The sequence below is a fragment of the Lolium rigidum genome, chromosome 3 (assembly GCF_022539505.1).
Source record: "Lolium rigidum isolate FL_2022 chromosome 3, APGP_CSIRO_Lrig_0.1, whole genome shotgun sequence".
Lineage (NCBI taxonomy): Eukaryota > Viridiplantae > Streptophyta > Magnoliopsida > Poales > Poaceae > Lolium > Lolium rigidum.
In genome coordinates, this window is record NC_061510.1 from 317,540,896 (window position 1) to 317,557,483 (window position 16,588).

Genomic DNA, 16,588 nt, shown 5'->3' on the forward strand with positions numbered 1-16,588 from the left:
GATCCAGTCATCCAGAGGCAGGCATATTTCTTCACCTCTTTGCACCGTAGAAGGAAAAAAAGGTGAATGCTTGAGGCACAGAGCTGGGTCATCCGACGAGTTTGTCACGGGATCGATCAGAACTGAAGCCTTGAACTGAAGTACAGAACCGCTCTGTCTCGCACCGCTTACCGCTCGCATTTAAAACTGAAACCGGGTCAGCAGCACCCACAGAGGAGTCAAATCCAAAATAGCTGCAGAAAAGGGGGCAAGCAAGAAAGAGGCGTCCCCTTCACTCACATCTCCACCAAAATCGAGCTCGCCATCGCCGAAATCAATCAGATCGCTCTCCGCTCTGGAGCGCCCGCCACCATGCCTCGCCGCAGCAGCCGGAGCCGCAACCGCAGCACTCACACCCAGGTGTTCGTCGACCTGGACAGCGACGACAGCGACGGCGAGGGTGAGCCTCCCATTTTCTATTCTCGAACGATTAAGCATGTCCTCGTGATTATTGGTCTGCCTGTCGCCGTGATGCGTACATATATTGGAATACTCGTTTTTGATGTGGAGAAGCTTGTGTAATAATTTCATAAATGTGGAGAAGCTTTCTAGCTTCATTTGGTGCTTGGAAACTGTTTTACTAGTTAGATTTCGTGCTGGTCCTGGTGTAAATCTTGCTTACAGTTAAATGGTTGCTTACTTGCTTATTTGTTAGTAGCTTCTTTGTATTCACTGGTGCCTCAGCATTCTAAATAGCGGTACACATGGCATGATGTGATTCTGTAAATCAAGGACATTTAGTGGTCTAGATCTGTAAGGACTAGCATCTGCATCTAAATCAAGGCACTCGAGCTTCGTATGCATATGCATTGGATTTTTGAATGGGCCCGTGCTTCCAGTGCACCATTTGGGTGGCTTCATGCGTCATACCTGTTTTGAAGGCTGTCTTGAAACATGGCAGTCTGCTCTCCCAGGTGAATGCCTCTGGCCTTCACTTGTTCGATCTGGCTTTGATCCTAGGTGTTTTGGCTTTTAATTCGCTTTTTAATATGGTTTGTTCTGCCGAAGCTGGCCACGTTTTTTCCTCTATGCTCTGCGTCTGCGTTATCGTAACTTAGCTTACATCTATGCTTACACAGCATAGATTATTATCTCTTTGGGTTAGGAGTAATTTTCCTCACCATTCATGAACCATAGTTGTGCCTTTTTCTTTGAAAGGAGCACATCTGCTCACTCTTTTTATGCTCGGTTAATGTGGTCACTGATTGTTAATTGTGCCAGATGCGTATTCTGCATCTTTAAGCTCCCCCCAGAAGATAATTTTGAAGTTGATGTCCTAAAGGAGTAGATTTTTTTTTTGGTCTATTAGATATGTATCTGTATCTCTATTTCTATGTAATTTCTTTTTTTTGCATGTGTAGAGTGCAAAAGCAAGCGCTGTCGACCAAGCAGAAGGGAAACCGTGGAGACACCAGAGATCTCCAAAAATGTATTACCCTCCTGTGGTGATGACCTTCTCCCAAAAAGAAGTTCAAAGCGCATCGCAAATAGCAGGAGGGCCAAAACGAACACAAACAAGTTGGATACCGATATTTTTGAATTGTACATGGAGTATGTCCTGCTTTTGTCTTTCTCTTCTTCTTCTTCTTTCAATGCTTGGTTTTCTTATTTGATGCTATAACTTTGTGCATAGGGTTCTTTGGAAGCGAATAGACGAAGATAAGAAGAGTTCATATGCACACTTTGATTCGCTATGGTTTAACATGTACAACAGCGGGAATAATAAATCAAACGTCCTTAAGTGGATAAAGGCTAAGAAGATATTCTCAAAAAAATATGTTTTTGTCCCTATTGTCTGTTGGTAGGTCAATTACTCTTGTTATTACTTTGTGAAATGACCTATTTTTCTTTTCTAATAATATAGTCTCATATTTGCATTTTCTTCACCATAGGGGGCACTGGAACCTCCTTGTCTTATTCAATTTTGGAGAGACAAACTACTGGGATACTAAGAAAAAACCACGTATGCTTCTGCTGGATTCACTCAAAACAACAAATCCGGTAAAGTTGCGATCAGCTATCAAAAGGTCTGATTCTATGTCCCTTTTTGTGGGCCTTCAAAGTAATCATAGAAGCGCTCTGTTCGTAGACATGATTTACACTTCGAATATCACATAGTAGGCAACCTTGTGTTATGCTTTAAATATCGTAGTTTTATTTCGTATTCTTCACCGGCATTAGCAGATTGGTTGTTGATATTTTAAAAACTGAAGACCGGCAAGACAGCGAGCAGTTCATAAACGAAGTCCACCTTGAGTTTCCTGAGGTATGTTAGTTAACATCTCAAATTCATTATTCACATCTACATCATTGCTTCTGATTTTAATTTCTCATCGTGGCACATTGGTACTTAAACAACTTTGCAGGTGCCACAGCAAACTGGGGATGAATGTGGCATATATGTTCTTTTCTTCATCTACTGTTTTCTTCTAAACGGAAAATTGGGAGAAGATTTCAGCCAGCTGGTGCATCACATTTTCAACCTTTTCTAGACTTCCCTACGTGTAACTGTTTTTTTACTAATATTACTTATCTCTATGATTTAGTCCAAGGATGTCATGTTCAATTCAGAGGAACTAGAAAAATTCCAGAAGGACATTGACTCATTTCGAGCGTATGTTTCTGGTGCCGTCTTTATTCTCTGCAAGTTCAACCGTAATCTTGTTTCCCTTTTTATCCATCTGCAGGAATAGAAATGTATTACCCTCGTGCAAGCCCTCTTGTGATGATGATGACCACCTCTCAAAAGAAGTTCAAAACACATTGCAAATAGCAGGAGGGGCAAAACGAAAGAAGACAAGTTGGATACTGATATTTTTGAATTGTACATGGAGTATGTCTTGCTATTGTCTTTCTTTTCTTCTTTTTTAACACTACCTTTTCTTATTTGCTTCTATAACTTTGTGCATAGGGATCTTTGGAAACGAATAGATGAATATAAGAAGAGTGCATATGCATACTTTGATTCAATATGGTTTTACATGTATAAAAGCGGGGATAATAAACCAAACATCCTTAAGTGGATAAAGGCTAAGAAGATATTCTCAAGACAATATGTTTTTGTCCCTATTGTCTGTTGGTAGGTATACTCCTTAACACTTTGTGAAGTGACCTATTTTGCTTGTCCAATATGGTATCATACTTTCACTTTCTTCAACATAGGGGACACTGGAACCTTCTTGTCTTATGCAATTTCGGAGAGACAAACTACTCAGATACTAAGAAAAAGCCTCGTATGCTTCTGTTGGATTCACTCAAAACAACAGATCTGGCAAATCTGCCATCAACCATCAAAAGGTCCGATTCCTCTATATCTCTTTTTGTAGGCCTCTAAAGTAATCATGGAAGCGGTGTTTTTGCTGACATGATTTACACTTTCCATGGCACTTAGTTGGCAAGCTTTGTGTTATACTACTTGACTATCATGGTTTTATTTTGTTTCCTTCACCTGTATTACCAGATTCATTGTTGATATTTTAAAATCTGAAGAGCGGCCAGACATCGAGGAGTTCATAAATGAAGTCCATCTTGAATTTCCTGAGGTACATGATTTAACATCTTGAAGTTATATTTCATGTCTGCATCAGTGCTTCTGCTTTCAATTTCTCATCATGAAACATTGGTACCTAAACAACTTTGCAGGTGCCACTGCAAACTGCGGATGATAGTGCCATATATGTTCTTTTCTTTATCCACTGTTTTCTTCAAAACGAAAAACCGGGAGAAGATTTCAGCCAACTGGTGTGTCACACATTTCAATCTTTATATACTTTCGTACATGTACTTTGTTTTTTACTACTAATTTTTATTTTGTCTGTATGATTTAGCCCAAGGACGTCATGTTCAATTCAGAGGAACTAGAAAAATTCCAGAAGGACATTGATTCATTTCGAGCGTACGTTTCTCGTGTTATCTTATTTTCTGCACGTTCAATCGTGATCTTGTTGCCTTTGTTTATGCGTCTGCAGGAATAGGAATACTGAAGTTGAAGATTAGTGTGGACGCCAGGACTGCACCAATTAATGGAAGATTGGTACTCGCTTATTAGTTATCATCAGACCATTTGACCTTTTACTATGTCCTGGACTCTTGTGGTAATTAGAGAATTTCTGTGTTTCTTACCTATGTGAGATACATCTTCTCTGGTAGCGACAAATCCCGAGGAGTTGGAAGACTGCCAAGAAACTGTTGGTTACACAGTTTTTGAGCTTGGATTTGCTACCACCCTTTTAATTGATTTATAGAGATTCGAGCTGATGGGTTCTTAGCTAGATTATCTTAGAATATGTTGTTTCACCTGGCCATGTGATTGGAATGCACGCGAGATACTTTCGAGACCTTAACTAGTTTGTTGAACTCCTGAACCAACTGCCGAATTTAAACATTCATTGTGTGGTGCGACAGTTGGTTCAGGTATTTCTTAAGCACCTGAACCAAGCAGTGACACTGCTGCGGATTTCTATGCTGCATTTCAGGCTTCATTACTTCAGACTTAATACTAACTACACAACTGCATTAGTGCACTCATTTAGGATGGAATCATTTCAACTCCTAGTGCCCCCCTCAAGGAAATCTTCAGTATATCATCATCAACTTGCCCAAGTGAACGGCTTTGCCACCAAGTCTCCCGTCTTTCATGACAGTGCGATGAGCCCAGGCCCATTTGCCAACAGCTTGGCCTGATTCAGAGTGAAGATCAGTTAACATAGGAAACCATAAAGCAGTCCATTCAGGGTATGTTTGTTTGGGCTGCAACTTTTGAGAACCAGATGTAGCTGGTGACCTGTGAAAAAGTAGTTGTTGAAACCGGAGATTTGATGTTTCGTAGGAGTGCTTTTTGTAGCTGGGGCTTTTTATAGCTGTTGTTGTTGGTTTAGGAGTGAAATGTCTGGAATGCCCTAAGTGCCGAAGATGTTGAATATATGCAAATTTGAAACGAATTTTCTATTTATAACACTTCTATTACATAATTATCATGTTTAATAACCAAAATACTTTAATTTGTCTTTTTTTTGCTAAAATGATTTTAAACACGTTTTGCATCGGAATATTTTAGAGTGTTTGTTTAGAATTTAATATAGCTTTTGGCTTCCGAGTCAAAGTTTTTACGGCTTCCGTAAAAAGTGTAAACAATATTAGAAGACATCAAAAATATTAATCAGTAATCGTTAATTGCTCGATCAGCTTAAAGTTAAGGAACTAATCGGTCGATTGTTAATCAGCGGGGCTGCGGAATATTTACTAAAAAAAAGAGTATAAGCGTATGATTTTGGTGATAATTCTGGAGTATCTTCAAAACATCCAGTAGAATATGTGCCGGCTAATGGTGATTGAACTGGATGCGGGAAGAGCGAAATTTATAGATTAGAATAGCGTCCCGAGTTCCCGGCAGTTCATTACTCCATATTACATAACCAGATCCACGAAATAAATCATAGTTCTCTCACAAGCAAAATAAAAAATATATGAATAGGATTGTCAGATCCTTCTCATCTTCATCGACATGTATATTATGAAAATTGGCAGCGCAGAACACCATACAGAACAGAAACTACCAGCAACCATATACAGCACGCGAGAGGAAAATCAAATTGCATGAACACCGTGCTCTGTACCAACCGACGGAGACGAAGACAAGCTCCAGGCCCCGCGACGGCTCCTGTCGCCGGCAGCCGTTAGAGCGGAAAGTGTGCAGACTCGGGCGGAGATCTCGGGCAAGTCAGCGCAGAACATAATTAAGAATGACTTAATCTCTGCAATCAAAAAGTTCTATCTCTGCAATGGAACATCGCTCGAGCGCCTCAACCACAGCCTTCTGTGTCCTGCCTCCTAAGAACGATCCGCCAACTCAAGCCTCCTAGTACAGGTCTATAGAATAGTTAGGACTTCAGAACCGATTAGTCACAAGCGTAGATACATGGCTATAGCACTAGTAATTTCACATCATGGTGCAGGGTGAATTTGCACTTGACAATGTTGTCCTTATGGCTTGTGTTCCATTAGTGATGGTCGAGTTAATTTCAAAAAACCACCACATTAGTGCGCGAAGTTCGCAAGACCACCATTATTCAGCGAAATTGCAAGAAACCACTAGTATTATGAGAATTCGTTGCAATGTTCAATGATTCGTGTTTTTAGCCGAGTTAATAGAGAATTTGACAGCGGGTCTCACTATCATTTATGACGTGGTGAAACGGAAGCATTGCAAGAGGCAGAACTAATTATTGTGGGCTTTTTAAAAAAAATTCAGGACCTCACTTGTCAAATCTCCTCTCTGCTCTCTTTTCGTTTTCTTTATTTTTCCTACCAAGAATTCGCTTTTGTAGATTCGCGTTGAGTCGTCCATATGTGGATTTTGAAAAAAAAGGCAAGAGAATTTACAAAAAGGCCCAAAATGAGTAACCCTTCTAACATGTGTCACCTTCTCTATTGATGACTGCAAGTTCACAGACCAGTTGTAGCTAGTTTCGAAATAAGAGTATCGAACCACGAGTAGCTACTAATAATGATCTTGATATCCCTTGCTACTTTCTACTAAATATTACTTAATAATTGTTTTTTAATCTTAAAATGATGAAAGGGGGTGTAGTAAATGGTTGCAGGAAAAATAAATAAAGCAGTAAAAATGTTATATGAAAAGGGTTAGAACTTTATAAGACAAAGTGTTCTCAGGAATTATTGGATCCACCACTAGCATTAGGACTCATGTTAAGTAAGATGAAATATGCTTTCAAGCATGTGGTGTGTGGGAGAGCTTCGTAATAAGATGTGCCCAGAAAGGCATCGGTCATCACATCTCTAAATAACCACATCATCTAGCCTTCTGCGGCCACATATGGACTAGTGCTATTAATTGGTAAACCCCATGGTCATCGATATAAGCTTTATGAATCCCTCTTACCCCCTTATCCATGTGTCAAAGAGCCGATACGGCAATGCCACTTCTCGCCGTTCGCTTTACCACACTTCAAAGAGTAGTTCCCTCTCAAGACCAATAGGCATATTACATGGTGCACAACATGTAATAACAAGAGACAAAACTAACACACATTAATACTTGAAACTATAAATCATCTTAGATTTATCTCATATTCATGCTAGGGTTTCTCCATCTCCTCAAGAACTAATAAGACTACTCACACATGAAGACAATCAAGAACATCATCATAATCTTGTGGAATGAATGAGAGGAATGGAATGAATTCGAATACAAATCCACAATAGCAATCAAGATTACAACTATCGTTGGAGAATGATGGTGATGAAGGTGCAACGGTTGATGATGATGAAGGGGATGATGGCTTGTCCTCCGAGGATCCACGTTGCAGCCCGGATCTTGTCTTCTCCAAAGTTCCCTTGAGATCTAATCTAGGGCGTTGTTTCTCGGTTTCACAGAGCTGTGTGCGTCTGATCTCTGATCCGTCTGCGGGAGGTGAAAGTATTTGACGAGGCGGTGCTCCTGGCGGGTGGTACGGGCGGACGGTACGGGCAGGCTCTGCCCGTACCGATGCCCGTTAAACTCCCTGAAATCTGTCCGCGAATTGTCCTTTTGCCCATGCGCATTATTAAGTGCAAAAATAATTTCTATCATGTCACCGTGAAAATGACAGTTTTCATTGATATTTCATTATTGACTTGTTATTTTAAGATCCCGTGAAGACAAGCATAAAAGGACGCGGTAGCGCGGTGAAATACAAAAATTCTGCCACTACTTGATGATAACCTAATGAAATAGTGATGCAAAAACATGCTAAAAATACACTCATCAACTTCCCCAAGATTAGACTCTTGCTCGTCCCCGAGCAAGATACGAGCTGAATGGACACAGTGATTGATACATCTGAAACATATCTATAATTTTTGATGCTCCATGCTTGTTTTACATCAATTCATATAAGTTTTGCTCATACTTCATTGCAGTTTTATACATTTTCCGACACTATTCTATTAACAAGATGCCACAGTGCCAGTTTCCTATTTTCTGCTGTTTTTGTATTTCAGAAAAGTTGTACAGGAGATATTCTCGGAATTGGACGAAGCAAAAGCCGAAGTCAATATTTTACCGTAACGAAGACAGAATCCAGAGGGGAGTCGAAGGGGGGCAGCAGGGCAACCATACCTACCCTAGGCGCGGCCCGGCCCGGCCCGCGCCTAGGGGTGGTGTGGGCCCACCTGGCCTCCACCGACATCGCCCCTCCGCCTATTTATTCACGATCTCGGGACAATCCTGGAGACCCGAGCCTCCATCCACGAAAAGTTCCGTCGAGGCCGCCATCGCAGAACCCATCTCGGGGGTCCTGAAGCTCTTCCGGACACCCTGCTGGAGGGGGAAATCATCGCCGGAGGCATCTACATCGCTATGCCCACCTCCGAAGTGATGAGTGAGTAGTTCATCCCTGGACTATGGGTCCATAGCAGTAGCTAGATGGTTGTCTCCAATTTGTGCTTCATGTATATATCTTGTGAGCTGCCCTACATGATCAAGATCATCCTTATGTAATCCTACATGTTATGTTTGCTGGGATCCGATGAATATTGTATACTATGTTGAGGTCGATTATATATTCATGTCATATGTTATTTGTGATCTTGTATGCTTTGCATTGCTAGTAGATACTCTAGCCAAGTAGATGCTTGTGACTCCAAGAGGGGGTATTTATGCTCGATAGTAGGTTAATGCCTCTAGTTTTCTGGAAGAGTGACAATAACTTCTAAGATTGTAGATATGTTGTTGCTACTAGGAAGAAAATAACAATGTTTTATCCAAGAGTAATTATAATGTTTACTTTACACACATTGCTTAATGCGATAATCAAGCCTGCAACTTTATACTGAAAGGGGTTTGGACGATAACCGGAAGGTGGATTATTAGTCATAGATGCAGTTGGATTACGGTCTATGTATTATGTTGTAATGCCCAAACAAATCTCATAGTAATCATCTTGTCATGTATGGTCGATATAATGTCAATTGCCCAGCTGTAATTTGTTCACCCAACATGCTTCTATCTTTATGGAGAGACACCTCTAGTGAATGGTGGACCCCGGTCCTTTAGACTGATACAATCATCATGTTCTGTTTAGTTACTGCAATTCCTATTCTCTTTAATTACTTAAACATTTCCTTCCACTCGATACGTCTAATCCTTTGTGTTCATGAAACCAGTGAGATTGACAACCTCACTACAAGTTGGGACAAAGTACTTTAGTTGTGTCGTGTGCGGGTTCCACGTTGTTGCCGACGCCGGTAGTGCGTCCCTGCCACTAGTCAGCTAGCAACACATTCAGAAGTCACGCCTTTCTCCTGCTGGTCGATTAAACATTGGTTTCATACTGAGGAAAAACTTAATGCTATGCTCATCACACCTTCCTCTTGGGGTTTCCCAACCGCTTCTACAACAACGCTCAGCAAGATTGTCTGGCGCCATCACCGGAGCACCATCAAGATTTTCTGGCGCTGTTGCCGGGGATAAAGAGGATATTTGCAAGGGGAGTCTCTCATCTCCAATCTCTTTACTTTGTTATAGTTTTGCTTAGTTTACTTTATTTGTTTGCTTCATTATATCAAAAACACAATAAATTAGTTTCCTTTTATAGTCATCTTTATATTAAAAACACACAAAAAAATTAATTATTAGTTTCTTTTATAGTTGTTATTTTGTTTCTAGTTTATTATGTTGTTCCCTAAGTACGATCTGAAGGACTATCTGTAGGTAGTGGTTCTATAATTGGGAAAGATAACATTGAAAAATTCTTCAATCATGTTAGTAAGCATAAAGATATTAAGGATAAATCCCTAGTAGAACTTGCTCCTAATTATGAAACTGCTGCATCTTGTTTAGTTCAAATGTTGGAGGCTAGATTTGTTAGATTTAATCCTATATTGCATCAAATGTTTCTTAAACTCCATGAAGTTGAGGATGATGAAAGAAAAGATTTTATCCTAGAAACTTTGCTTAGAGAATTTAAAGATGTTATAGAAGATAGGAATTTTTTTGATCGGTTTGAGATGCTAGGCTCATGTGTAGATATCTTTGGTACACTTGAAAAAATACACCAAACCCAAAATAGTAGAGAAAGTAAAATACCAATACCTTTCAAATTAGTAGCAATGCATGGAGCTTGGGAAAAGAATTTTGATTGGATTGTTCCTGAAAATCCATTTGATGAAAGTAGTGAACCTAAAAGTGTTGAGAAAGGGTCTTCTAAAACTTATATAGACAAAATACAAATCCTTGTTGAAAAGACTTCTCGCTAATCTTGATGCTTCTTCACTTGATAATACTTGTTGTTCGCTCTTTTTCTGCGCCTAGCTGAAAGGTGTTAAAGAAAAGCACTCTTGGGAGATAATCCATGTTTTATTTCTGTAATTTTTCTTTAGTTGAGTCTTGGAAGTTATTACATCTGTAATAACCTCTACTTATCATTTTTATTTTATTTTTGTGCCAAAAATAGCCTCGAATAGGAAGAAAGTAAGATTTGGGGAAGTTTCTGTCACCATAAAAATTCTTAAAAATATCCAGAGCGGTATTTTGAGCTGCCATTTTTATGCATATGACCCAGGTTATTATCTAACTTCCGTTAGTTGACCACATTTCGAGATGAGCAACATAAGGTTTTCGGAAAAATCGATCTTTACCTGTTGTTCTCTGTTGATAGATTTCTGCACTATTTGCATTTGCCTCTTAAATCTCTTTATTTTTTAGTTTTTTTATCAAAGAGATTTTTGAAGAGTTGCTACAGTAGCTAATGCTTTAATAGATGTTTGATATATGTTAGAACTGAACTCAAGTGGATTTGTTTATTTTGAATGTACTAATGTTGCTAGTGAAGAATTGTTTGAAGTTTTGTATGAAGGAAGTTTTCAAGTGTAGGGAGAGAAAAATGATGTGATGAGATGAGATGAAGGATGGAAAAAAGATCAAGCTTGGGGATGCCCCTGCAACCCATGACATATTCAAGAGGTACAAGCGTCAAAGCTTGGGGATGCCCAAGGCATCCCCTCTTCATCAACAAAGCAACATGTCATCTTTCTATGCGCTATATTTTTATTGCTTCATACGCTATGTGTTGTTCTTGGAGCGTCTTTATTTTTGTTTTTGGTTTTGTTTTGTTTTGTTTTGTTTGCTGTAGAATATTTTGGATCCCGGCACATTTGTTTTGGAGAAAGACCCGCTCTATTTTAATTCATAGAACGCTATAGTTTACGCTCTTATTGTTCTGCGAGTGTTCTAGTTTTCTAGTACTGCGTTTAGCTCTTGTTCTTTCACTTGAATTTTGTTCAGAGCTCATTAGTATTATTTATGTATGTATTATTAGCTCTCTGGTCCATAATATATTTCATCTCTGAGACTTATTTCAAATAAGTTGATTGGTGTTGGATACGAGTAAAAAGTTTTATGCCTATAGTGATGCAAAAGGAAGCTTGTCTAGACTGTGACATAGACTTTGGCATGTCATGTTGGATGTTATTCTTGTAATATGCTTAGTATTTTTTGTTGTAGCATGAATTGTTTCAAATGTCTGAGAGCGCATAATGTGTCATTGAAAGAATCATGTGTTGTTTCCATCATAAAAGCATAATATTGTGGTATTCTCCTTTGATGCTTTATTGGGTTGACTTGGCGCATGCTTATACCATGTTATGACTTTAACCAGTCAACTAAAGCCTCTATGATCATTTAGTTTTTGACTTGTAATATCACTTTATGCTTTGATTGATAATGTTTTGTCGCTATGCATGATTATGGCCATTATTGCTCTCTTAGTTGGTCGCTCCCAGTTTTTTGCTAGCCTTCGCCTGTACTGAGTATGAACTCTACTCGTGCATCCAACCACCATAAGCCAAAGTTTGCCAATTGTGTCCACCATATCTACCTACTAGCATTGTTGCTATTCCAAGTAATTCATCATGTTTTTATTTATCTTCCAAATTCAATTTTGGCATGAGAAAATTAGTCAGTAAAGCTCTCACGAACTTGATGGCACATTTACTTTGTTGCACTTAATAAACTTGATCATTGTGCCTATCTTATGAAGTTTATATGTTTGCAAATTGCAAGTTGGGAGTTATTATAACCATGCTTTCATGGGAACACTTTCGACATTGCACTTATATTTAGTTGATGTCATGTTCTTTTGTTTATGGATGCCTAGCGGTGTGAAATAAAATGGAAACTTGTAAGTCCATGGAGTTTGTATATGAGTTAGCGAACGCCTAGGCTGCTAATCTAAGCTATGCATCATTCATGGTGGAAATTTATAGCAAACCATAGTGAGGATTCTATGAAGCATTTTCAATAACAATCTATACCCATAGTAAATAAAAAATTGCTGAGATGCTCATTGTCTGTTTGTCTTGTCATTATGGCATGGGATTGCTCCTACAAGAGTACCTCCATATCATCGGGCAAGAGGTACCCCGTTGGCGGTTCTCAATGATACATGCATGCTTACAATGACAAGAACTTATTTGGGACCTAAGTTGAGTAACATGAGGTTTAGGTACTCGCATTCAAGGGACATGAGATTTTTAACTTGTGATTTGCAAGCATATAGCTCATTTTTGATTCACATTAACTTTAACCATTCAAGATGCTTATGATAGGGGCAATGAGAGCTCAAAGCTAATAAGTACCACACTTTTTGGAAAGTTTATAAAACTTGTTTATCTTGCTTACTCTGCAAAGAGTCTCTCTTTTACTATTATGTTGAGTCTTCATCTTATACTTTATGCATCAATTAAGAGAGCATAATTGTCATTCTTAGTGCAATGTGCATAGTCCCAAAATTATTATTGATTGATTCATGATTGTGCTATTGCTTGTTCTTAAATTAGTTGTATCAAATCACCCTTTGAACTTTAAAGGTGTCCTAGCATTTATGTTTTGCTACTCCATAAAGAACATGTTGAGTTCCACTTTGTTATGTTTACTATATGCTCATAAACAAACAGTTGCTTTCAATGCACTATTATTTATGATCCTTTGTTTGAGTTACTCTTCATGTTATAACATAGTTGCTAAGTTCTATTGAATTATATCGATCATGCCTATGTTTAGAGTACTTTGATCCCAGCTCACAATGCTTTACATGCTTGATCAAGATTGTGTTGGCTGCATGTCACCTCAAAAATCATTTTATTATCACTTACCTACTCGAGGATGAGAAGGAGTTATGCTTGGGGATGCTTGATACGTCTCAAACGTATCTATAATTTTTGATGGTCCACGCTTTTTTTACACAAATTCATATATTTTTTGCTCATACTTCGTTGCACTTTTATACATTTTCCGACACTAACCTATTAACAAGATGCCACAGTATCAGTTTCCTGTTTTTTTTGCTGTTTTTGTATTTCGGAAAAGTTGTACAAGAAATATTCTCGGAATTGGACGAAACAAAAGCCGAAGTCAATATTTTACCGTAACGAAGACATAGTCCAGAGGGGAGTCGAAGGGGGCAGAAGGGCGCCCACACCTACCCTAGGCGCGGCCTGGCCCTGGCCCGCACCTAGGGGTGGTGTGGGCCCCCTGGCCTCCACCGACATCGCCCCTCCGCCTATTTATTCACGATCTCGGGAAAACCCTGGAGACCCGAGCCTCCATCCACGAAAAGTTCCGTCGCGGCCACCATCGCAGAACCCATCTCGGGGGTTCTGAAGCTCTTCCTGGCACCCTGCCGGCGGGGGAAATCATCGCTGGAGGTATCAACATCACCATTATAGGGGATCACAACAGTCTTCGAGGGAAGTAAAACCCAATTTATTGATTCGACACAAGGGGAGCCAAAGAATATTTGTAAGCCTTAACAGCGGAGTTGTCAATTCAGCTGCACCTGGAAACATACTTGCTCGCAAGAGTTTAGCAGTAGCAACAGTTTTATGGCAGTAGCAGTAGTGAAATATAAGCAGCAGTGTAACAAAGATAATAGTAGTGATTATAGTAAATAGCAGGATTAAAATACTGTAGGCATAGGGATGGATGAACGGGCGCTGCATGGATAAGAGAACTCATGTAATAATCAAGGCAAGGCATTTGCAGATAATAATAAAACAATATCCAAGTACTAAATAACCATAGGCATGTGTTCCGTATATAGTCGTACGTGCTCGCAATGAGAAACTTGCACAACATCTATTGTCCTACCAGCCGGTGGCAGCCGGGCCTCTAGGGAAACTACTGGTAATTAAGGTACTCCTTTTAATAGAGTACGGAGCAAAGCATTAACACTCCGTGAACACATGTGATCCTCATATCACAGCCTTTCCCTCCGGTTGTCCCAATTTCTGTCACTTTGGGGCCTCGGGTTCCGGACAGCAATATGTGTATACAACTTGCAGGTAAGATCATAAAACAATGAATATCATCATGAATCAATAACATATTCAGATCTGAAATCATGGCACTCGGGCCCTAGTGACAAGCATTAAGCATAACAAGTTGCAACAATATCATAAAAGTACCAACTACGGATACTAGGCACCATGCCCTAACAATCTTATGGCTATTACATGAACAATCTCATCCAATCCCTACCATCCCCTTCAGCCTACAGCGGGGATTTACTCACACATGGATGGGGGAAGCATGGATGGTTGATGGAGAGGCGTCGGTGGCGATGATGGCGATGATCTCCTCCAATTCCCCGTCCCGGCAGGGTGCCAGAACGGAGTTTCTGATCCCGAGATTGAGTTTCGCGATGGCGGCGGAGTTCTGAATGTCTTCTGTGAAAATAGGCCCATTGCAATTATTTCCGGGGATTTTCCTGAAAGTTGATTTTCTGCACAAAAATAAGACACCAGGGCAATTCTGCTGAAAACTGCGTTAGTCCGTGTTAGTTGTATCCGAAATACACAAATTAGAGGCAAAACAATAGCAAAAGTGTTCGGGAAAGTAGATACGTTTTGGACGTATCAACTCCCCCCAAGCTTAGCTTATTGCTTGTCCTCAATCAATTCAGTTAACAACTGAGTGCGATAAAAGAACTTTCACGAACACATTTGTTCATATGATGTAAATATTCTCATGATATGGACGAGTACTTAGGCAATTCATGATAAGATAAATGCAAATAAAGTCATCTAATAGTTATGTCAATCATGAAAAAGATACCAACAAACTAATAATAAGCATCATGAATCATATCTATCAGCAGGATTGCAATGTTCATGAAAAGATATGATAAAGTGGTATCTCACTTGCCCGTATTTGTACAGCAAAACATAAATGCCCAGGCACCTCTGAATTTCATGGAAAGACTAGAAGTAAAGATTATCAAAGGTAAAAGCATCAAAGTTATACCACAGTTAACCATATTCTGGGACAAACATATTACACTAAGAATGAAAATTATGCTCTCAAGAAGGTTCTCAAAGAAAGGATGGTGACTCAACATAAAAGTAAAAGATTGACCCTTCGCAGAGGGAAGCAGTGATTAACATGTGCTAGAGCTTTTCATTTTTAAAACAGAAGTAAAATTGTTTTGAGAGGTGTTTGTTGTTGTCAACGAATGGTAGTGGGCACTCTAACTACCTCATCAACCAGACTTTCAAGAGCGGCTCCCATGAAGGACGTTATCTCTACCAGCAAGGTAAATCATCCCTCTTCTCTTTTGTTTACACATGTACTTTAGTTTCATTATGGATGACACTCCTCCCAACCTTTTCTTACACAAGCCATGGCTAACCGAATCCTCGGGTGCCTTCCAACATTCACATACCATGGAGGAGTGTCTATTTGCAAATTAAGTTGCTTACTGATAAATCAAGTCAAAACATGTGAAGAGAATTATTGATGAAAGTTAATTAATTGGGGCTGGGCACCCCGTTGCCAGCTCTTTTTGCAAAATTATTGGATAAGCGGATGTGCCACTAGTCCATTGGTGAAAGTCTGTCAGGAGTAAATGACAAGGTTGAAAGATAAAACACCACATACTTCCTCATGAGCTATAAAACACTGACACAAATTGGGAAGTACTTTGAAGGTTTAAAGGTAGCACATGAAAATTTACTTGGAATGGTTTGAAATGCCATGCATAGGTATTTATGGTGGACACTTTGGAATAACTTGGTTTTCAGGGGTTTGGAAGCACAGGCAGCATTCCCGCTCAGTAGAAGTGAAGGCTAGCAATAGACTAGGAAGCGACAATCAAGAGAGCAATAACTGTCATAATCATGCTTGCGACTTGGGGCTGGGCACCCCGTTGCCAGCTCTTTTTGCAAAATTATTGGATAAGCGGATGTGCCACTAGTCCATTGGTGAAAGTCTGTCAGGAGTAAATGACAAGGTTGAAAGATAAAACACCACATACTTCTTCATGAGCTATAAAACACTGACACAAATTGGGAAGTACTTTGAAGGTTTAAAGGTAGCACATGAAAATTTACTTGGAATGGTTTGAAATGCCATGCATAGGTATTTATGGTGGACACTTTGGAATAACTTGGTTTTCAGGGGTTTGGAAGCACGAGCAGCATTCCCGCTCAGTACAAGTGAAGGCTAGCAATAGACTGGGAAGCGACAATCAAGAGAGCATACCAGCCTCTCACC

General features: G+C 39.6%; 1 protein-coding gene across 1 annotated transcript; it reads left to right on the plus strand.

The window, feature by feature from the left end:
• The first annotated feature begins 351 nt into the window (after positions 1-351).
• Positions 352-3,314, plus strand: LOC124696912 (ubiquitin-like-specific protease 2). Its single transcript, XM_047229573.1, has 10 exons — positions 352-439; positions 1,401-1,590; positions 1,673-1,840; positions 1,932-2,066; positions 2,224-2,305; positions 2,406-2,504; positions 2,586-2,653; positions 2,727-2,872; positions 2,951-3,122; positions 3,202-3,314. Exons 1-9 carry the CDS (start codon positions 352-354, stop codon positions 2,968-2,970), a joined length of 996 nt encoding a protein of 331 aa, XP_047085529.1. The 3' UTR covers positions 2,971-3,122; positions 3,202-3,314.
• Positions 3,315-16,588: the final 13,274 nt, after the last annotated feature.